The 23,982-nt window shown below is 35.7% G+C and overlaps 1 protein-coding gene across 5 annotated transcripts in view; it reads right to left on the bottom strand.

The window, feature by feature from the left end:
• Positions 1 to 119: 119 nt before the first annotated feature.
• CEP350 (centrosomal protein 350) overlaps positions 120 to 23,982 on the bottom strand; it is a 100,975-nt gene continuing 77,112 nt past the window's right edge. For all 5 annotated transcript variants that reach the window (XM_084866121.1, XM_084866124.1, XM_084866123.1 and 2 more), the window contains 9 exons: positions 21,900 to 22,044; positions 20,979 to 21,139; positions 17,914 to 18,050; positions 14,280 to 14,362; positions 11,260 to 13,259; positions 10,042 to 10,449; positions 9,802 to 9,948; positions 6,596 to 6,718; positions 120 to 3,960 (listed from right to left, as the gene is read on the bottom strand). In XM_084866121.1, coding sequence (XP_084722247.1) covers positions 3,796 to 3,960; positions 6,596 to 6,718; positions 9,802 to 9,948; positions 10,042 to 10,449; positions 11,260 to 13,259; positions 14,280 to 14,362; positions 17,914 to 18,050; positions 20,979 to 21,139; positions 21,900 to 22,044 — 3,369 coding nt within the window. In that variant the 3' untranslated portion in view covers positions 120 to 3,795. The remainder of the gene's footprint in view (positions 3,961 to 6,595; positions 6,719 to 9,801; positions 9,949 to 10,041; positions 10,450 to 11,259; positions 13,260 to 14,279; positions 14,363 to 17,913; positions 18,051 to 20,978; positions 21,140 to 21,899; positions 22,045 to 23,982) is intronic.

The raw sequence follows: 23,982 nt of genomic DNA, 5'->3' as shown, positions 1-23,982 counted from the left end.
CTATGGCCCGAGCACGGGTGCTCTACAACCAGAGAGAAATCAGGAATTAGTGTACTTTGGGGAGACCAGCTTTCTAAACTTGACTCTAAATCATGAAAAAGTGAACACCCGACAGGACCTTAATTTATAAATCAGTTTATTTACAGATTTTTTAATCTTTTCTTAAAGTACATTTCAGTTAACAAATCTATTTACACAGGTGTACATGGGAGCTCATCCCAGTTATTTTACAGATCATACATACAAACCACACCCTAAGTCTTGCGTGCAAAGCCGCACTGGATGTGACTATTGGCTGAAAACGACCTGATGACCAGGCTATTTACACATACACAGTAAACGGGTTTGTTTCTCATGTCTGCACGATACAGTACACACGCGGAGGCCGGCCTCCCAGAGAACGCTTTGCAGTGTGTTTCCCGAGAAGGCTTTGCGAAGTCCGGAAGGAAAAGCTATTAAACAAAGGTTAGTTAAAATGACAGTACCTCCTTTACATCAGTTTACATTGTTTTCTTCACATTTTTATAATACAAAGATATTTTATTGAATTGCTGCACAACCAGTTTAAGATGATTTATTTGTAAACATGTAAATTCCTACAATTTGCATTAAACATCATTGTAGTTTCTATCACTTGCTCTTTGAATTAACGTTTTACTCACTAGTATCGTTAAGGTAGTAAGAGAAGATGTAAGTTTGAACTCCTTGCAGAAAGTTATGAGTCTCTAATGCTGTGCGAGTACACACTTTATTCAAGTATTGCAAAAAGCTAAGGCCACTTTTTTTTCAAGACAAGAAAGTGAACAAAATTGTTTTTATCAATAGGCCACAACACTCTTATGAGCAATGAAATCTCTTCTGAAAGATAATTTCTCAGAGACCTGTAGTCACAGAAGGAATTTTTCTTTTCTTTTAGATAAAAGAAAAACAAATAACCTTCCTTAGTAACTACTTTTGAGCTCTTCCCACTTTTCCCTAGAGTAAAAATTCCTGTTTAGACCTGAAGAGGGAATCTATACCCTGTACTTGTTTAACCCAGAGCTAAGCACCCTGGATAGCACAAATTGTTTTGGACTCAGAAATAAATCTGAAGCCTATATGTTGGTTTACTACTAAATTTTGAGTGCTATTCTAAAAGATATTACTGCTGATGCAAAGATCTTTTTCTTAGAGGAATTATGAAGTGAAAGAGGATGGGAGTGTGGGGAGAGGAACAAAGATCACAAAGTGGGAATATTTAGGTTCATGGTTAAGAGGCAGAGCTTGATTAAAAAGATCCCAATATGGAACAAGTGGCTGGGTATCCATAGTTATCATTCCAGTCCTAACAATTATCACGCTTCCAATTATATCCAAATGGTTAAAATAATAAGAAATCTGCTAATTATAGATTCCTTTGTTTTCCGCTACCGAACTATGGATAATCATTGATAGCCAAGAGTAAGACTGATCAGGAATCGCTCTCATCTGGAGCCCAGGGCTCCTGGGCCGGTGAAGACAGCGGGAGTCTGTGGGGACTGCTGCCACCACATTCTTGGCAGCTTTCTTACCAGGGACTCTCAGCCCAGATTGCTGACTTCACAGACTTACTGCATTTCTTTGCTTTTCTGAAATCATAATGTCACAAAGAATAAAGATAAACTTTCTTATTAAAAATTGATTTAGGTCCAAATTATGAGGATGTAGAAAAACAACCTATAGTCCTATTATATTGTTTTTATATTCCTTTATAAAAAAAAATTACAGCAGCTGTAATGTTCCAGGTATTGTAAGGACAATGTTATTTTACAAACGGCCGAAGGATGTAGACAAGATGTTGTGCTGTTTTCCAAAGCACGCAAACCGGACAGGAAAGGCCTTTGCTTTTCCTGGGCCACATGAAGCACATTCCACACCACTGGGCAGCACCCCAAGAAACCCTCGCTTCTCTCAGTCCATTTGCTCACTATGGCTGTGAGACCGCAGCTCAACCTCAAAAGCCCAGAAGAAATGCTGGCAATACATCAATCTGAGCGTTTCCCGAGACCCAATCACAACAGTTAATCAGTGCTTTCCTTATTTGTCAAGAGCTATCACACCAGTCATTGTGCAAAATGCAAATAGTCCAATGTTAGTTCAGTGAGATTCTCATAATGACAAGATGAAACCAAGAGGAATGGAAGTGTGCATAGTGAAACATCTGAGACGCAAAGGCAAGTCTGGAGGGAAGATGCAGAAATGAACGAACGTGCACACGTAATGAATACACCATCTTTGGGGTTTTTCTAACGTATTCTGAAGCTGTAACATTCCAGGATGCTTGTAAATAGGAATGCAGTGGATGTCTTACATCATGCTTCTAATCGGGACCTTCAATATTAAGGCATTTTACATTCACGCCTAAGATTATCCACATTCTTCTAGGTACTTGAAGGACAGGACTGAGGGAGAGGAATCAGGAAGGCAGGGCACCGAGGTCCCGAGAGCATCGCACATGCTCTAACGTAGCAGCTGGAGTCTAGGAAATTTTTCAGATACAGGTAACAGTTGTGAGAAGCAATGCTGCAAGAGAGGCAGAACTGAACGTTACAATGTCTTTCCATCATGTTAGCTCATTCCTGCTACTGCAGGCGATCTTGGAAAAGCCTGTCTTTTCTTCACTGAATTAACAGCCTTCTTTGATGTGTGTGTGGGTTTGTTAAAATCGGGTGATTCCTGTGCAAAGACCACGAACCAGAGAAGCTTCAAGACGGAAGTGGAACTATTATAAGAAGAATCTTTCGCTTCTGAGTAGGGACACACATTTTCAACTTAATAATTTATCTTAAAATAAATTAAAAAAATGTTCCATAGCACAAAACAAGCACACAAACAACAGACAATATCTTTTTGTCTTTGGTGCACACACTCATTTCCTAAATCATTCAAGTAACAGCGGCTCTGATTTCTTGGGGAGAGATGGGGCTGAAAGTTTGAAGGCCAATGGATGACTTCACTGCTGCCATGCCTGGATGCCTGAGATGGTCTTGAGGGCCTCAATTCTGGGAGCAGCAACGGAGGTTCAGAAGAGGAAGAAGAGTACGGGGCAGGCAAGGGGCAAAAAAGCCAGCCCAGCATCAGTCCTTTGAGCCCAGTCTTTAGTGGGGGCATTATTTGTTTTCATGCCCATACAGAAAAAACTAAAATAATGCAAAGATTTCCAATTCTTTCGATGGTGCTCAGAAAGCAAGGCTACTATTAGTTTCTGTTAACGTGACAGTCCACATGGTGGTACTCAACTACAAAATGGAAGAGAATGGTCTTCAAAGAGAAATGAAATCCAGAATGTGAACTAGGCACTCGCTATTAAACTTGCCTATTTAGAAGTGGTTAAGGACTTAACACTGTTTAAAGACTATCACAGACCAGCATTACATCTCAAAATGGTATGATGCATTTATCTATATACCTCTCCTGCCTGACTTCAGACTCAAAAAGTGAAACCCTAGTCTAAGCTACGAGGTAAGTCTGGTGTTTTCAGCCCTCATCTGAGACCCAGGAGGGGTGCTAACAAGAGGTGTAGAATTATATACTGTGTCCATGTCAGATGTGCAACCATGCCCACTAAAAATCAACACCAATCCAGTGGACAGTCTCTAAAGGCAGAGGCTGTAATACCAGATACCGCATTGTCCCGTGGGCTCCAAACCAGTAGTCTTTGAGAACAGGTACCAGGTCCAGAAGCATTCTTGCTATGATGGCGATGGGGTGTGTATCAGGAGGCAGAAAGGCCCAGGACTCATATTAGCACTCAGTGTTCCATTTATTTGCAAGATGTCACACAAGTAGCACTCTCCCCTGTTTCTCACTTATTTGATTCAGAACATCAATAGTATCTCTGATCAAGGTCTCAAAGATCCCATCCGCTAGTTGCATCTTCACACACAACTCATCTTCATCATAGTTCACCCACTGTGCCTCCTCTTCATGGAGCTCCTGCACCTAGAATTTAGAAAACACAAAGGTTAGAAGTTAGCATAAAAGATAGGAAATGTATTATACTTGATGGCTTTGCAGTCCCATCCCTGGGAAAAGAGGCCAAGGAAATAAGCCAGAGAAAAAGGGTAAGTTAAATGATTCTATCAATAAACTTTCAAAGTTGCAAAAAGCATCAAAAAACTCAACTCAACTGCCAACTAAAAGTGGTTTCAAAACTGTCAAAATGGAATTTAACAACATTCCAGTATTTTAGTTAGTAAGGATTGCAAGCATGCTGTCTGTTAACAGAAGATAATGTGTATGAGAACTTGAGGGAGAAGAAAGCAAATTACTAGCTATCTAGCCTTCCAATTATAAAATGCATATATATCCAAGGACAATATTGGATATGATTCTGAAGTATCTATACAGGCAGTCCTCAAGTTACGGCGGACTTGACTTATGTCGTTTCATGGTTACGTGGCCACCTCCTATTTACAGTATTTATAAAAAAAAAAAAAGTTCCATCATTCCGACATATGTACTTTACGTTTTTTATTATTTATTTATCACAAGCTCAGGAATTGTTATCTTTCTTTTATATATATATTTTTTTTTTTACTGTTTCACTTTATTACTGCTGTACATGTGCTCCATGTGAGTGACGCAGGTGCTTATGTAGGTGGGTTCCAACTTAGAGCGAAAATCAAGTTACATTGCACTGTAGGAACGGATCACCATTGGAACAGATTTCCTACGTAACCCAAGGACTGCCTATATATATAAAAGGCTAATGTGCAAAGTATCCCCTCGGAAGTTCGACCAGGAAACCTGGAGTCTGCTAGCTCTCTATGAAATGTGCTGACCACCAGGGGGTGGCACAGAATGAAGGAAGGCCCCCCGGCACCTGGCAGCCAAGGAAGGGACCACAGCAGTTGGTCCACTGTCAACTGAAACATCATTATGTGATACTTGATTGTATAGTATATAGGAAAAAGAAGAAGGGTGTATGACTGTGCTAATGTAAGCACTTCACAAAATATTACATGGTCTAGTCTGAGCACTGTATTTACAGAAGGGCACTAATAGAGCATAGAAGGGACTGAGAAACTCTCAGACAACAGGGGAGATATCAATGTTCAGCAGGGAGAAAAAGACTCAGGTAAAACATGACATCTGTTTCAAAGGTGTGTAGGAAGAATTAGAATTACTATATAAAACCTCAAAGCAAATTAGAATTAAATATGTAAAGTTCAATTTAGGCTTAACATGAGAATTTACCAACATTATAAGTAGAAAATCAGGAGCTATCCAATAACTTATCAGATTATAAGGGGATTCAATCATTAGCTAGGTAGTTTTGCTGCAGGATTTGAATGTCAAGTGCATTTCTACCTACTGTGGGAATATTTTTCAAAGTTACTGTATATAAAGGACATACAAAAGTTGGTTTAATTATAACAGTTTTGCTTTCCGTGGTTTTAATTACCCATAGTTAATCTTGATCAGAAATATTAAATGGAAACTTGTAGAAATAAACAATTTAGAAGAAGCAAATGTTTATTATAAAATGTTTAATATAATAATTTACCATGTCATTTGGGCTTTAAAGGGCAATTGTCCTTTTGAGGCCACCCCTCCCTGTGTGGACCCCATCACCCCTGCCCGTTCACTCCAACAGTTAACTCCTCCTCTGCATCATCAGATTTTCTCCTTTGAATTCCTCCTACCAGCCTATTTCTTTCCAGCAGAAAAAACCCTCTCACCACCAATTCCCTCTTTACTATTTTCTTAAAAAACAAACAAAAAAACAAAACAAAACCTCCATTGAATTAATTACTGTGAAGATCAAATAAAGCATGAGAAAGGATGATGAACTGTAAAACACTAAACAAATGTTTACCTTAGTAAATGAAGCACTAGAGAGGTACATACTTGGGGAAAACTGACCAACTTAAGTATTACTCATTTTTAATTACATGAATGCAAATATAGATAAAATAGGAAGTTCAGAATGAAAATATTTAGAGATAAACCTGAACCCAGTAACATCTGAGTTTCCTAAGGTTTTCAACTCAGGAATAAAGGACAAAAGACCTTTTTTCCCCTTTGCTTTTTGTTTGCTTGATAAACGTTTTTCTAACGCTAGAGAAATGTAGCACAAAATGGAATAAATCCTATCCAGCTAAAATTCTGAATAATATGATGAAATAATTATTGCTAATATCTATTGAGTTATGTGCAGGGAACTGTTCAATATAGACATATGAATGCTCATTTAATCCTCTTAATAATTTTATCACCTCCATTTTGCAGATAGGCACAAAGGGGTTAGCTAGATGACTTGTTGGAGATTACACTCCAAGTAAGTGGTAGAACAGGGATTTCAACTTAGAGTCTACACTGGTGTCTTCTCAATTCAGTTCCTTCAACTTTGCTTTCTTAACTTTTTATTTCTCAATCCTCCACACCTACAAAATACTGTTCAGTTAAATATTCATCTACTGAGTTCAAAAGAAAGCAATTTCCAAAACTGAGGAGCAAAAATGCAGCAGGTGAAAACTTTACGACGTTACTATTATAGACGTAAGGTCAATTCTATTCCCTTTCCTTTTTAGAAGAGATGGTCAAAATAAAAACAGCTGTTATATATACTGACCAGGATATGATCCACTCGGTCTCTTTTCTTTCTTCCAAATTTCATCATTTTCTGCCAATCTGTTTTGTGGTTTGGCTCCTTTTTAAGACTGAACAACTTGAGTACTTCAGTTGCTATAAAGTTCTGTAAAAATAAGAGGAATGAATAAAACACAAAGTTTCTGAGATTTCATGCTTATAATAATGCAGCAAACAGATTTATGCTAAAAATATAACATGCATAATAAAGAGTACACAAATTTCTCCCACTTAGCAATGTGAAGAGAAAAGTATTCTAAAAGCTCAGACATTATTTACTTAAAGAATTTTGTTTTTACACAATATAAAAAAGTAAAACCCATTGATGAATCTGCAAAGAAAAATCACTTTAGAGGCTCACAACCCAAGAACCATTAGCTGACTTCAAGCTGGCAAAACTAGGTAAGAAGGCATAAAATATATATCTGACCCTGAAAAATCCAACATAAATTTGGGAGCAATGCCATGTGAGCAAAGTACAAGGCTTTGGCTGGGATAGTTTATTTTGAAGTATCAAGATTCAGTTAAATTTTAAAAATGTTACAAAAATTTGGTGTAAGAAGCCTAATAATTTTATTGCTAGCAACATTAGGACTATCATCTTTTTAAAACTTTATGAAATGTTATTTCAATATTAAAATTAGTGAGAAGCATCATTGTGAAATATATTGATATATACTCTCTGATACTGCTGATATATATCATGTATCATGTGTTATTTTCAACTTAATTTCAACAAAATTACTGTTGTTACTAATAATTTTTATTTTTATTACTTTTTAAGTATACTTAAGGTCTATTAAATATATATTTAAGTCTATATGTTATTATTTATTAAAAAACAATATCCTTAATGGAGGAAATGGCACACTTATGAATCAGAATAATTTGAAATGATTCTCAAACTATAATTGTGCTCCTCAAACTCCACCACTCCCTGCCTACACACACACATTCAAGGATGTATAAACTGTGAAGGGCTGAAAAAAATGAAGGACACTAGTGTTTTGAGAAAGCTCCCTAGGTGGTCCTGATAGTCCTCAAAGTTGAAAGTCATTTTAAAAGTTTCTTTTCTTTAAATTAATCAAATTAATCTTCAAAAACTTTTTTTTCTTTTTTTGCTACTTACCTTAATCTAAACAGAGGCTAGAAAACTTTTTCTATAAAGGGCCAGATTATAAATATTTTAGCAGGAAAGTAGCCCTATAGACAATATATAAACAAATGGATGTGGCTATGATCCAATAAAACTTTATTTATAAAAATGGGTAGTGGGTTCGATTTGGCCTGTGGACCATAGTCTGCCTACCCTGATATAAGCATATATCTTACAAATCCCTATCAGTACAAATATTTTCTAAAGCTTTCTGTAGTCAATAATACTGTCTGATACATTTGAAAGTTCCTAAGAGAGCAGATCTTAAAAGTTCAAAAGGAAAATAATTTGTAACTATGTGTGATAATAACTAGGCTTATTGTGGTGATCTTTTCATAATATACACAAATATGTTTTATATCTGACACTAGTATATCAATTTTTAAAAAAAATATATTTTATTGATATTTTACAGAGAGGAAGGGAGAGAGATAGAGAGCTAGAAACGTCGATGAGAGAGAAACATCGACCAGCTGCCTCTTGCACACCCCCTACCGGGGATGTGCCCGCAACCAAGGTACATGCCCTTGACCGGAATCGAACCTGGGACCTTTCAGTCCGCAGACTGAGCCAAACCGGTTTCGGCTGACACTAGTATATCAATTATATCTCAAATTAAAAGACTTTTTTAGGCAATGCCATCACATTATATACCGGGATAATGTATATGAATAGTATTAATGCATTTTGATAGTTCACATATACTCCTGGATGGTGTAAGAAAATACACCAATAAGATGAGCAACTAGAGCACATGTGTCAAACACAAGGCCCGCGGGCCAAATCCGGCCTGCCAGGCCTTGCAATGTGGCCCGCACCGCGCTGTCATCACTGCACTCCGCTGTCAGTTTATGACATTGTCAGTTTATGACTGTTCAGTAAACCATTCGGCCCGCGATTTAGGCTGGATTTTAGATTTTGGCCCCTTCTCTGATTGAGTTCGACACCCCTAAACTAGAGGTATGTTCTTCGGAAAAAGAAAAGCTTTCTATGATCAACTAAGTTTAGAAAACAACTCTAGAGCTTTGCTCCTCAGAGTGGTTCTGGAATCAATAGCATCAGTGTCACTTGAGAGCCTGATAGAAATGCAGAACTTCAGGTCCTACTCCACACCTACTGAGTAGGAATCCCCATCGTAACAAAATGCCCGGATGGTTTGTATGCACATTAAAATATGAGAGGCACTGCACTGAAAATATAACCTTTGCTGGATTAAAGAAACACTTAAATAACCAGAGAATTTCCACCAATGTAACTTAAAAGTTGGTTTGATGGAAGAACTTGTAGCTTCAGGTCACTTCATCTTTTCAGGGGCTTCTTAGATAACAAAGTATTTTTTATACATCATATTACTATCCCACATATTTCAAAACCACATTACCAATTTGAAACCTCCAAAATGGGAATCAAATATGGAAAGGTAACACCTATGTGTCTAGGGTGGACATGTTTGATACATGGTGTACTTCTAGAATATTATACTTACCTTTAAATAACCAAAAACTCATCAAAAATACCTATGAGATGCAATAATTTATCTCTCCGAAAATTTCCCAATTTTTTCTTAGACCTTATATATATATGAAATGACTTCTGAAAGTTATGTTTTGTTGCCCTGGCCAGATCCTCAGTGGCTAGAACATCAGCCCTCAGACGGAAGGGTCCCAGGTTTGATTCTGGTCAAGGGCATGTACCTCGATTGCAGGCTTGATCCCCAGCCCTGGTTGGGTGGGTGCAGGAAGCAACCAATCAATGTGTCTATCTCACATTGATGTTTCTCTCTGTCTTTATTGCCCCCTTTCCACTCTTTCTAAAAATCAATGGAAAAACATCCTCCAGTGACGATAAAAATTAAAAGTTATGTTTGTTTTGCAAATCTTGAGGATTCAGGATTCCCTCTTGTCCCCTCCCTTCCACTGTTCATGTTTTCAATGAATCAAGTATTTATTGAATGCCCAGTATGGAACAGGCTCTGAGGACAGCATGTATAAATAAGCATTCAAAAAGGAGATACTCTATAATTTTCAGTTTACCTTAATTTCACCAAGGTTATTTGGATTTTTCACTCGTCGGAAATAATTAGAGTTGACTCTACATGGCTTCATCCAGACAGGTTGATTCAAGTTGGGATCCTCAGCAAATATTTCCTCAAAAATCTCTTTTGTTAAATCAAAAACCGCCTTAATAGAGAAAAAATAAAATAAAATGGCTAAGAACCCAAATTTCAGACAAAAGAGAGGTTAAAGTTAGAATTATCCTTCCAAGTTACATACCTGTTTGTAGACCCTTTTACTAGTGCTTTCTAAATCGAGCCCCTTACTGGCACAGCCAAGCAGCTTTGCAGGAATACTGATGCTATGAAGGTCATGACCTAATTCTTTCCATTTCCAAAGTTCTTCTGCGGCGCTGTGCACAAGAACCTCTACTTCCTCCGCAGTATGTGGGACTGCCAAGAGTGTTTCACATGGCTTTTGGGGAGGTCTTTTAGCTTCTGCTATTAGAGGTACAATTGCTTCTTCTGCCTTGTTTTTTTGGATCTTGTGAGAAGAGCTCAAACCAAAATCTTCATCAAACCAGTCTTGATCATCTCCTAACACGCTCAGGAACTCACGGCTGATCTCAAGTTCAGCAAGTCTCTTAGCAAGCTCTTCCTGCCCACTAGCACCAAATACTGGACTCTCCTACAGAAATGGCACATTCAAATACAACATCTTTTAGTGACCTCAGATCAATTATGTTTTTTTTTTTTAAGACAAAGCAAATATATTATTTGTATATTTACTATATCTCTAGTAAATAAGCAAAGCAAAAACTATATGGTGGTTACTAATTTAAGAAAAAAACTACCCTGTGTCCCATAATTCTGTTACATAAGCTGAATTTTTATAAAATTTTTGTTGATGTTTTTGTTTTCTTTTTGAATCATTATTATTCTGTTTCTGTAGAACTGTCTCGTCTCTGGGATTTAGAAATGGGATATGAAATTTCTCACCTTAGTGATTATCTGGCTCATGTTACTCAAAATCATTACTTTTGTTCAACTGTACATGAACAACCTAAACAAGTTGATGGTCTGAGTAGATGTTATAATAGATATAATTTAGTCTTACCAGAATCAATATCATAACTGGTCATTTTTGCAGAACAACTATGACTGAGTAGATACGAGGACAAACAAATTCATAGGCAAAAAAGAACTGGGTTGAGAACCACTGTAAAGCTCCATGGGAAATCTGTTCAATAAATCTGAAAGGGAATCTATGTAATCTGTGGGCAGTATTCAAGGGCTGTCAATCCAACATAAACCTGCCAGTGTTTGTGACAACCCTATAGTGACCACTCATGACATAACAGAGGACAATTATACTTCAGACAGAAAAACAGTTAAAGGCCCTTAAAAATCAGTACACTGATCTTCACACATAAAATCTGAATTAAAAGGCATGACAAAAGTGAGGTTAATCGACATTTCTTCTAGGCAAAATACTTACAGGTCTGGGACACATATCTGGAGAAGAAATCTCTTCTTTTTCATCATCCAATTCAGACCTTAAGAAGTCACCTGGGACACCTGGTAATTGTTCCTCAAGATTTGGAGATAAGCCTTGGGGTGGTACTTTCTTTTGATCATCAAGAAACTCCTGATTGCTAAGCTGGATTTTCTCATTCCTAGCTTTTTTAATTTGTTGTAGTTGACTGACTGTGTCTGTCACAAAGACTTTCAGTAAACTGTCTGTCAGTAAGCTGACTGTTTCTAGTTGTTGCTTTGACTTTTTTTCTTCACTTACTGATGACCTCAGCTGGGCTTCTAACTGGTTCTTTTCTCTTGTTAAAAGATCCAGAAGTGGGGTAGAAGGTTTTTCTGAAAACTCAGAATATAGGTTCTCGTCCTTCTCTGTAATCTGCTCTTGCTTCTTTAATTCTTCAGAAAAGGTATTGTCTAAAGTATCATCTTCTACAGCAATGGAAACATCTTCTGTGGCACCAGAAACAAGATCTTTGTTTTCCTTTGAAGAAATCAGTGAATTCACTGGAGATTGCTGGTGAGCATGGGCTTCAAGGACCTCAGAAATGTCCTGTGAATGGTCCGTTTCTATTTTAAGGCTTCTATCAACTGATGCTTCAATATCGTGCACACCAGGTAAAGATTTCTCATACAAATATTCAACGGCAACCTTTTCTCTATCAAACGTGGGACCCTCTGTATCTTTTTGTTCTTTATTATTGTAGTGATATTGTTCATCTGAGTAACAGTCTTCATCTTCATTTATGTCTACATAGTCTTCAAAGTTTTCTGGAAGGTGAGATATTTTTTGTGGAGGAGCAAAAATACCATGCTTCTCTTTGCACACAAAGTACACAATGCCATCATATGTTCCATTATTATTTCCTTCAGGTTTATCCAACTCCACTCCAGCCCAAAATCCTTTAGCAAAACTAGTCACACCTTTGAATCGAAGAGTTCCTGGCTGAACATTGCCAATCAATACCCTATCACCGATGTGGAAATCAAGTAACTCATCTGCAACAGGAACTGAGGTCAAAGAAGAGCATTCAGTAACCCCCTGTTCATGCTCCACATCACTGCGCTCCTTACTTTTCATGAGCTCAGTAGGAGACTTGAGTTCTAACAGCCTTTCAGAGTGGATATTGCTATGAATAGAAAGGCTTTTCTCACTGAGGCACTCACTGATTTCACCATCAGTACTAAAGCTGTTGGCTTCACTTTTAGAGCTTCTTGTTGACTGTAAACTATCTTTGCAAGACTGAGAGTCTTTCCTGCGTGACAACAATGATGATACCTCAAAGTTACCTTTACACAATTCAGCTGACATGTCTTTCTTGAAAGACGACACTTCAAAATCTTCAGAGTATGATATTTCTTTAGGAGCAAGAAGATGTTCTGGCAAAGACAAGTCTCTTTCCTTTATGTTCTTTTGTTGATGAATGCCTCTTTCTGATTGGATGTTTTCACTATGATCCATATCTTGATCTGATTGTCTCTCTTTCAATTCTTTTTTGTCAAGGTCTTCAATGGCTAAGCTAACTAAGTCTTTCTGAACATTTATAGCATCTAAAGAAAGATTTTTCCTTGAAAGAATTCCAGATGAATCTCCTTGTTCCAGGTCTAGTTTCAGTAAGACATCAGACTTCCCAGATTGTTTAAAATAGGCTTCTTCAACCGTACTCTCCTCTAACTCTGTGTATTTTACTTCTTGTATTTCTGATTTTTGATTAGCTGCTTCTTCAACTGTGGCACCTGACACATCCAAAATTCTATTAGGGGCATTTAATTCTTTGGGAGGAGGTAATGAAGGTATATTTTCTAGAGAATCTCCAGATTCTGCTCTGATTTTCCTTGATGATCTAAGAATTGGTGACGAAGACTGAAAATGCTCTTCTATTCGACTGTCCAATTCAATCATTCTCCTTGAATAAGCAGATAAAGACCTTTCTGATACTGATCTCTCAGAACCTGCCAATGCAGCACCTTAAAGGAGAAAAAAAAATCACATAAAATTATTTAATCACAATTTCTCAATTTCTAGAACCAATGTTTAAATAAAAGCCAAATCTTAGTTAATAAACACTTTGGTCAATAAATCTGACCTCTTTTGGTTACAATATAAGGTAAGTTTTTCCTTTAAGAGAATATACTGAACCAAAAATAGATATTAAAATGACTGAAAATTTAAAGTTGGAATAATTTCTTGCTATTCTAACTTATAAAGTGAAAAATGGATCTAAGTTTATGGAGGCATTGTTTTACATGATCATTCTCAAATAATGCAAAAACAGAATTTTGTGACAAATATTACATGGTATATACTATATTTGTCTCTCCTTCATTCATATATTTTTATATATATTTCTGAAAGAATGAATTTTTCTGAGGATTTTAATTAAGCTTTTGAATATAAAAAGTGGAAAGAAAAAAGATAAAGTATTTCTACAAATATAACACTTTAAGAGCTTAAATAGCAAAATAAGAATAAGATCAGATGTGCTAACAAATCAAGAATTAAAATTTGAATTCAAATCGCTATTTCACCATTGTTACAAGGTAGGGTTTTTATGCCTCTGTTTTATTTCCTCATTGACTAACACTTTATTTTTAGTAACTATTATCTTTCTTTGTATTAAATAGAAAAAATATACTATATATAATCATTTACCCTGAGAAATAGTATAAGTTGAAAATATACATAATCAGAAACAGAATCTGACTAAGGAAGAATATAGGGATGCTGATGATACACTCAGCCATTTTAGATTAATGTCTCTATGCCTCAGTTTTTAATCATAAATTTGGAACAATAAAGATGGATTCATATAACTGATGCATAATTAAGAAAAGTATAAAAGTATAAAAGTAACTTAAAATATTAAATAATCTATTATCTTTAAGAAATTCATTTCTTAATCAAAAAGCTAAAGGGAAAATTGTGTAGGCATTAGCATAAATCCTCAGTCTATGTACATATAATGTCTTTTTTTTCTAGTTACATACCAACATGTTCAGCAATAGACTCTAGGGATCCTCTGGAACGTTCTGAGTCCGTTAGTGATTTCCAATTCTTTGCTGTTTCAGATCTGAAGTAGAAATTAATGAACAGTAATAAATGTAAGGCTGATACTATAATAACTAATAACAGAGCAGTCAATTCTTAGAAAACCACTTCTTTCTTCTTATCCTCAGGGGTATTTCCAACCTTTGCCACTTTCATCAAGCCTATGCCTGACCCACATCATTCTCAGTAGATGATCTTGCCTCTTTTAATGAAAAAACAGGCCATCAGCATGAACTTTTTTGTCTTCAGCCTTTAACCTACAAATTTATCTATAATCACAGCCATTCCAACTGCCTTTCCTCCTCTCTGCAGGAAAGAAAAAGATGTGTCTCTCGAATTTGTTCAAAGCTAATTGTTCAAATTCCATTCTGTCCCAAATCATACACATTTCCACAGCCTCATTGATGATACTCCTCAATTATCCATTCTCTTTTCTACAGTCTTTAGTTCTTCATTCTGGAAATTTCCCCCCTCAACTTATAAGTATGCCCCAAGCCTTAAAAAATAAATAAATAAATAAATAAATAAATAAATCCCCCTTAGTTTTTCATTACTCCACCTCATGCTATCGTCTCTCTTTTGGCATCTAATCCTGCCTTTTTATAATGTTCTTAAATGTTACTATTTTATTATAGTTAGTACTTGACTCTCTTTTATCTCTCTGAATGCATACCTTCTTTGGGTTATGTTCCTATATTTTATGGCTTCAGCCACCATCTCATCCCCATAAATCTAACCCTGACATCTTTCCTGGATAATTCCACTTAGTTGAACTACAGGCACCTCAAAATCAACATTTTAAAACCAAAATCATGAACTTCTCACAAAACGATACCTGAGGATTATAGCTTTTAGGTTAATGAAACTTTGACGGAACCAACTACTTAAAAGAAACCTGGGAATCATCCTAGATTTCCCCTGCTTCCCTATCAGTCAAGACTTCTTCTTGAATATTCCTGAAATCTATCTCCTATTCTCTATTCTTATTACTGCTGATTATTTGAGGCCTGGCTTAGACTACTTTCTCCCTACTTCTAGGCTTATTCTTTCTATCTTTCCTTCATATTGTACTCAGAAAGATCTCTCCACACACAAATATGTTTGTATCAATCTCTGATAAAAATCCTTCAGTAGCTTGATTAATAAAACTCTAAAACCATTCAATAGTATATTATGTAGAAATTAAAATAAAATTTATAGTTTATAATAAAAAAGTAACAAAAACACACAGATCTAAGCACAAAAAATGTAAGAAAGAAATATATCTAATTGTTGACATTTAATTTTTGGGGAGAGCTAGGTATGGCTATGATTTTAAAAATTTTTTATTGCTTTCCTGAATATTCTAATAATAATATTAATAATAACTAATACATAGTGCTAATTATGTGCTAGGCCCTATTCTAAGTTAAGTATTTGAACCCTCATTAACATGTTCATTAGTAAGGTGTTATTACAGGAATATAAATCTCTACTAAATGAAGCACAACCCTGGCCAGTGTGGCTCATTTGGTTGGAGCGTCACTGTGCACACCAAAAGGTGTCAGGTTCAATTCCCAGTCAGAGCACATACTCAGGTGCAGTTCAATCCCAATGAGACACATTTGGAAGGCAACTGATCAATGTTTCTCATATCGATGTTTCTCTTTCTCTCTCTCTCTCTCTAAAAATTAATTTAAAAATTTTTTAAAAATTGAAAAAGCAAAAACAAAAACTGAAGCCCAGAGATATTAAATAACTTGACCGAAGCTGAATAGCTAGCTGGTACTGGAGCCAAGATTCAAACTCAGGTAATGTTAATTTAATTGTAATGAATCTGTGTTACTTTTGTAAAAAAGAAAAAAATTTCCTATATATATATATATATATATATATATATATATATATATATATATATATATTTTAATCCTTTAAAGGCTTCACATCTAAAAAGTAAATCAGAAACAACTAAAAATAAATATATGTAAAGTTACCACAATTTTTCTTTGTTTTTCTGGTTGTTTCTCACTCCCACAAAATGTTATGTTCAGCCGAAACCAGTTTGGCTCAGTGGATAGAGCATCAGCCTGTGGACTGAAAGGTCCTAGGTTCGATTCCAGTCAAGGGCATGTACCTTGGTTGAGGGCACATCCCCAGTAGGAGTGTGCAAGAGGCAGCTGATCGATGATTCTTTCTCATCGATGTTTCTAACTCTCTATCCCTCTCTCTTTCTCTCTGTAAAAAAATCAATAAAATATACAGAAAAAAATATTATGTTCAGCTTCTATTATATGCTTTTGGTCATTCATGAATATCCTTCTCTCTGAAATGTCCATTTCCCAGTCCCATTGACTGCCTAAGCCCTGCTCAATGTTCAAAATTTAGTTTGAATATTACAACCTCACTTTTATATCCCATACTAGAGGCCTGGTGCATGAAAATTCGTGCACTGGAGGGGGGTCCCTCAGCCCGGCCTGCAGCCTGCACCCTCTTGTAGTCCGGGAGCCCTTAGGAGATGTCTGACTGATGGCTTAGCGCTGCCACCACAGCTGCTGTGCTCGCCAGTCAACAGCCCGGCTTGTGGCTGAGCAGTGTGCCTTCTGTGGGAGTGCACTGACCACCAGGGGGCAGCGCCAGCATCACCCCCACCACCCTGCCACAGCCTGCTTGCTGGCCTCCCCCCCCCCCCCCCCCGTCATTCCACTGGTCAGTTGATTTGCATATTAGGCTTTTATTATATAGGATTATGCATGCTTATGTTGCTACTCAGTGTCTTCTGTATATGCATTTACTGGCTGCATAGTATTCTGTCCTGAAAAGAACCATAATTTATTGGGCTATTCACTCATTTTTGGACATAAAGATTGCATTATTGTTTTATTAATATAAAGGATATTGTGATAAACAATATTCTTTCAAATAGAGATTTCTGGTAGCCTGTATTTTCTCAAGCTAGATTTCCCAAAGTGGAATTATTGAGTCAAAAGTTACAAATTTTTGCCCTACCCAGCTCAGTGGATATAGCATTGACCTGCAGACTGAAGGGTTCAATTCTGGTCAAGGGCACATACTCTGGTTGCGGGCTTAATCCCTAGGAAGGGGTGCGCTGGAGGCAGCTGATCAATGAATCTCTCCCATTATTGATGTTTCTATCTCTCTCTCCCTCTCCCTTCCTCTCTGAAATCAATTAAAAAAAACATATATATATATATATATATATATATATATATATATATATATATATATATATATTTTAAAGTTACAAAAAAATTTTTTACTTTTGAAACATTGGCAAATTGTTTTTCAAAAGGTCTATACAAACTTACAGTGCTAAGATTAGCAATATTAGAGAATACTATTTTCATTGTACCTATCAGATTTCAGGATTCAAAATATATTTTAAAGTCTGTACTTATTATAAATTTGATTTTTAATTATATCATATATAATAATTACTTTAGTGAAACTAAAAATATAAACCAGTATTTTTACTATTGCAATTTCACAGTTATTTAAGATAGCTTCTACTAAAAGTCTTTCCTTATTCTTTTCTCAAACAAGGCGGAATATAGAGAAGTTATCAAAAATTTCTACCTGTGTAGTGGAAGGGGCTTGATCTTGGGTTTTTCAGAAGCTGAGGAGAGCGTTTTAATCTGAGGCTTGGCTGTTGGTGATGTTTCCAAATCTCGATTAAGCTCGGCTTCAGTTTTCTTAATGAATTCATCATATGACTAAATTTAGGAAAATCAGAAGTGTCACTATATAGAATTTTAAAAACTATTTTAAATCATAAAATAGTGTATTTTATAAAATATAAAACAGTAAAATGTAAAAATCTTTCTCCCAGCATCAGTATCATTCCTGAGATCTCTATCAAGAGTTATTTGTATAATCTTCTTGAAATAGTCTATGTATAAAAGCAAGTCGTAGAATTGTAATCCTAATATCAATTAGAAAACGATAAAGTCTCAATCTGCAGTATCTTAATACTTATAAAGCAATAATTCAGGCCCTGACACATTAAAAAACTTATTCAGCTAATATAATTATTCTCTAAAAGATGGCCTAATACTTCCCATGGACTTTTAAAGAAGTTAGCCATTATGCTGAGTTTCGATGGAAGGGGTAGCACTTACTAGAAATACACATCCTAAAGAGAAAGGTGTGGTTGGGAGTAGAATAGCTCAGAATCGCAGAGAATGTTTTCTAGTTATTAGCCATTTTGTAAATAAAACTTTCTTCATTTATAATTCTAATTTGTATGAAATCTAAGGCAAGCTCTCCATATATTAGTTGATCTTTAGTTTTCTAAGCTAAAAGCCCTAGTTTTACAACTCCTACTATCCATATTACCTTGCTTTGAAGTCTTAATGTTTTAATAAAGTAACTTCTGACATTAGACAAATACTACAGCTAGATTATCTAGCTCACTAGGTATATACGAGAGGATGAGGATGTCTTAGATCTGAAAGTGATACTTATATACTTAGTAAATCTGTGATCAAATAAAATCCAAAAGACTCTTTTCAAAATGTGAATCACTATGATTATATATTTCTACATCATATATTAAACTTTGAAACCCTAAACGCAGAACTTTCTTTCGTCTTTATTCAAACCATTTAATAAAATGCTGACTAAAATAGATCCTGATGCACTTCTCTAGAGATCTTTCTGCCTAACATATCCATGAAAGAACATTTTTGAGCAACGCTATTCAGTCTAATAGATTTCCTTTAGCTTTCAATGGCTTGTTACCTATAGTTATGCTTTTAAATCCTGGGGCCCACCCTAGGCCGATTAAATCAAAATCTCTAGGAGAGAGACTGGATATTTGTATTTTTCAAAAAGCTCCTCAGTTAATTCCAATGTGTAGTCAGGTTGAAGACTACTGACCCACAGGATGAAGTCCAAACTCATCAGTCTAATTTCTAAGGTCCTCAACATGATTCTTTATATTTAAATTTGACTTCTCACTACTTTCCAACATGAACTTCCAAGTATGACCACAGTATCTTAACCACTTTTTCTTAATTCTAAACATCTGTGAGTTTCAACCCCAGTCCCCAATGTCACTGTGTAACTGTCTATTTTTTGAAGGTGTGCTAGCAGGCCATTTTCCAGGTGGAAGACAGTGTAGTAAAAAACAGTTAAGGACATAGGATTTAGAATTAGAGCTAGATTAAAACCCTAGCTTTACCACATTTAAACTATGTGTCCCTGGATATCATTAACCTCACTGAAACTCAGTTTTCCCATATGTAAAACAGCGATAGTAATATACCCACTTCCATTTCTTTGAGAATAAATGAAAAATACATATAAAGTAATTAGCTGACTTCTGGTACATAAGCGGGGACTTGAATATTTGATGAATTTAATTTAAAACTGTACAACAAACACATGTTTGGTGTTACCAAGAGGACAATTAAAAGGACAGAAATTCTGGCTAAACCTAACAAAGCTTTCTAATACTTAGAGCACCTAGAATCCAGCAATGAAACCAACGGCCTTGATAATTTGAAATTTCCCTTTACTTGAAGTGTTTGGGTAGAAGCTGAATGACCTTCTCTGGTGATGCCACGAGAAGGGATTCTTGTGATGAGAGAAGTTCTAACCAATTCTATGATGAACAGTAGGCTGGCAGAATGTATGCAAGCACTAGGGAAGCAACCAGAGGCAGGGACATTGAAGAGGCTAAACAGACAGTAGAGGCCAGAGGTCAAATACTGCCAAATAGTCTGATGGCAGTAGAAATAGGAAAGGACAAGCAAGAAGCTTTATAAAAAGCAATCAATGGCACCTGGTGACTGAATGGATAGGAGAAAACAGAATGAGGAAGCTATCAAAATCAGGTTTCCAGCCCACAGAATCAAGGAAGGCTGCTAGCTTTTGGGAGAAAAGTCAAGTTTAAGAGTTATTTAAGAACCATTCATATAGTACAAAGAGCCATACTAATAAGTTGTGTGGCATGAAACATCATTCTTCTAACAATAAAAAAAAAATGTTTTAAGGCAGTAACAGCCTGGCCAGTTTGCTCAGTGGTTAGAGTGTTGGCCTGGACAAGTGTGTTGAAGAATCAATTCCCAGTCAAGGGCAAGTACCTGGGTTGCAGGATTCCCGCCCCCAATGGTCAGGGCATGTGCAGGAGGCAGCCTATAGCTGTATCTCCCACATTAATGTCTCTCTCTTCCCCTTCCCTCCCAAGACACTCCTTCCTTTCAGCTCTTTCTAAAAAAAAAAAAAAAAAAAAAAAAAAAATTAAAAATCAATGGAAAAGGGCAGTAATAATTCCAATAGCTAGAATTATTTACCTAATGGTTCTTTGCTTAAAGGAGCATGGATAGTAATCTTTCTTTCATGTGTATAATCTTTCTTATTCAGAAAAAAAACACCTATTATAATACTTTAATTCATTTTAGTATTTATTTTAATACTATTATAATGTTTACTATTAAATAAATAATATTTAATTTAGTGTTATAAGCAAGAGTTTGTTTAGGTAGCCTCAGATTTTTATTTTAAGAGTTAAAATAAAATGTGGCATCAAAGTAATACTGAAAAATCCTAATTCATTCCTTTATTCATATATTAAAAACATCTGAGGCATCACCTCTGCATCAGCCCTGACATCATAAGCACCTCCCCCCAGGTCTAACCTCTAACTGTTTGATCAGGCTGGCTTCCTGGGCTTTCAGTCTTTCCTTCTGCCTTTTTTTCTGTTCCTTCTTCAACTGGTCCACAACTGATTTTCTTTTCCGCAGTTCATCCTTTAGAGCTCTGATCCTACCTTCAATGTCACTCTGGTCAGATGTAGTTTCTGAAACAAATATAAATCTTTTATTTAATTTTAACTTAAAAATAAAGTTAACTCAATAACTACTATTGAAAAGCAACAATGTAATATTCCATTTAAACAAAGCCAGTTTAGAAACTAATACAAAATAATATTAAGAAAATGGTCAGTGAAAAATAAATCTTAAAAAAAAAGGCAAAGTCAACCTAACATTTAAAAAGAAGAAATTTGAGCTTCTGAAAAAAAATGTATTAGTGATTTGCTATCCTGTTTCATCACCTCCCATCTCTCCTCATAGTCATCATTAATTCATTCAAGAAACGTTTAATAAATACCTACCATATGCAATGCAAAGGACCTGCTAGATTCTGGTGCTATAACCATTAACAAAACATACTCTCCTTTCCAGGAGTCTGTATTCTAGGAGGGGAGACCTGCTGGATAACATTTGGCTACAACTGATGTGCCACCTGGTTTAACAAGCGGAAGCACAAAGCACAATAGGCACACATAAGCATGCCTGACAGAAAAAATACTACAAATGCCTGATGAATAAATGACACACATTAACACCAGAGAATCTAAGTTTGCCATATTTCATGTAATTAGGGATATAATTAATGATCAATGAAATTTATATATGAAATTTAATTCTGGCAAGAAAAAAAAGGCTTACTAGTAAATGCAACAAAGGATAACATCATACCAACATATAGTTAGACAAAGCTTATTAAGGAAATTCAAGTATGGTACAAAGTAAAAAACTCTTCTTTATCAGTCTTACCTGACTGTGTCATAGATAATGACTCATCTGACCAACTGTAACTGGGTTGATGGGATCTGACAGGTGGATACCGTTGTCCGCCAATCCTATGACTTCCTTTGCTGGACTCCTGCTTTGACACAGACGAGCAGCTTTTGGGAGGTGACTGTGCAAACAGAAAACTAAATGAGATCTGGTCTGTGAAATAGTTGTAAATTCTATTTAAAACTCCAGATACTAACCAATTAAAGGTATTATTTACAAAGAATTTTAAATAACTCTATGACATAAAAAATGAAAAAACACCTTCATAAATTTTATAAAGGATAAGACCTCAATTTTTTAAAGGAAAAGAAAAAAGTTATAAAAAAATACTTTAAAAGATGTTTATAATGAAGTAGTAATAATTATTGTTTAAGTGATATTACCTCTTATTCTTCTTAATTTAAAACATACTAAATTAGGGTGTTAAAGCTATCTCTTCAACATAGTGATTTTATATCCTTTGGACATCTACCCAGAAGTGTAAATGTTGGACCATATGGCTGTTCTCCATCAACAAATAAATGGTACATCATGTATGATAAGATGGACGGACCTTGAGGGCATTATGCTAAGTGAAATTAAATCAGAGAGAGAGAGAAAAACAAACACTATATGATCTCACTTGTATGTGAAATCTAAAAAAAGAAAACCAAACTCACAGAAAAAAAACAGATCAGATTTGTGGTTACCAGATATGGAGGATGGGGAATTAAAGAATTGAGTGAAGGTGGTCAAATATATGAACTTCCAGTTATAAGATAAACAAACACTGGGGATGTAAAGTGGTACATGATAACTGTAGTTAACACTGCTGTGTGGTATACTTGAAAGTTGCTGCCCTAGCTGGTTTGGCTCGGTGGACAAAGCGTCAGTCTGCAGACTGAAGAGTCCTGGGTTCAATTCCAGTCAAGGGCACAATCCTTGGTTGCAGGTTCCTTCCTCAGCCCTGATCAGGGTGTGTGTGAGAGGCAGCCAGTAGATGTGCCTCTCTCACATTGATGTTTCCCTCTTTCTCTCCCTCTCCTTTCCATTCTTTCTAAAAATCAATGGAGAAATATCCTCGGGTAAGGACTAACAAACAAAAAAGACAGTAGATCCTAACAATTCTCCTAACAAGGAAAAATAATTTTGGTAACTATATGAAGTGATGGATGTTAACTAAACATAGTGTGGCAATCGATTAATAAAATATGTGAGTCAAGTCATTCTAAGCTATACACCTTAAACTTATACAGTGTTATATGTCAATTATATCTCAATAAAATGAAAAAAAATTAAATACTAAATATATACTACTTGTATTGAAGGAAGAGAGGGAAGGAAGAAGGGAAGAAAACAGAGCATAAGAAGACTGCCCACAAGAGATTACAAAGGACATACTTTCTACCTTGATGTCAACTGGAAGTGAGAATGCCTGATCTGATTGCTTGCCATCAATCACTTCCTATACCTGTGATTCTGGGCAAGTTTCCTAGCCTGCGAAGCTTCTGGGTGAGCACTGTGAGGTTAATCCACATAAGACATTTAGCACACTTCCTGGCACTTGGTAACTAAGTACTCAATAACTATTATTTTTATTATAAAAACCACTTGAAGGCACACTAATTTTGATTTTCTTTATATATTTTCTTGTGAGGGAAAAAAAAGAATTTTTTTGTATTCGATCAGATGGTGGCTATCCTGAACCTCAATAAGGATGCTAGGTAAAATCTAATCTATTTATAGCAAGTGATAAATAAGATTGTGTAAAAAGGCATAGTTTGGTTAATAATTTCACTAGTTGTATTTAAATTCCTGGAAGGTAGGAATCATGTAACAAGTAAATTATATATATAATAAGCCCATTTACAGATAATAACCAAGAAATCACTAATATGAAAATGTAATTAGAATCTTTTTACAACCTATAAGCTGTTTTCAAGGATGTGCACAAAGCATTGGAATATTTTGCAACATAACATGGAATGGGCTCTTCATTGGATAAAGAAATGACATTTATCATCCAAATTTTTCAGATGTTGTCACACATGTCAATCTGACTGATTTTCCGAAGGGAAAT

Source organism: Pipistrellus hanaki (assembly GCF_964339955.1).
Source record: "Pipistrellus hanaki genome assembly, chromosome: 18".
In the NCBI taxonomy this organism is placed as follows: domain Eukaryota; kingdom Metazoa; phylum Chordata; class Mammalia; order Chiroptera; family Vespertilionidae; genus Pipistrellus; species Pipistrellus hanaki.
The sequence above is the reverse complement of the archived record's forward strand: the minus strand, read 5'-3'. Positions and strand labels throughout refer to the sequence as shown.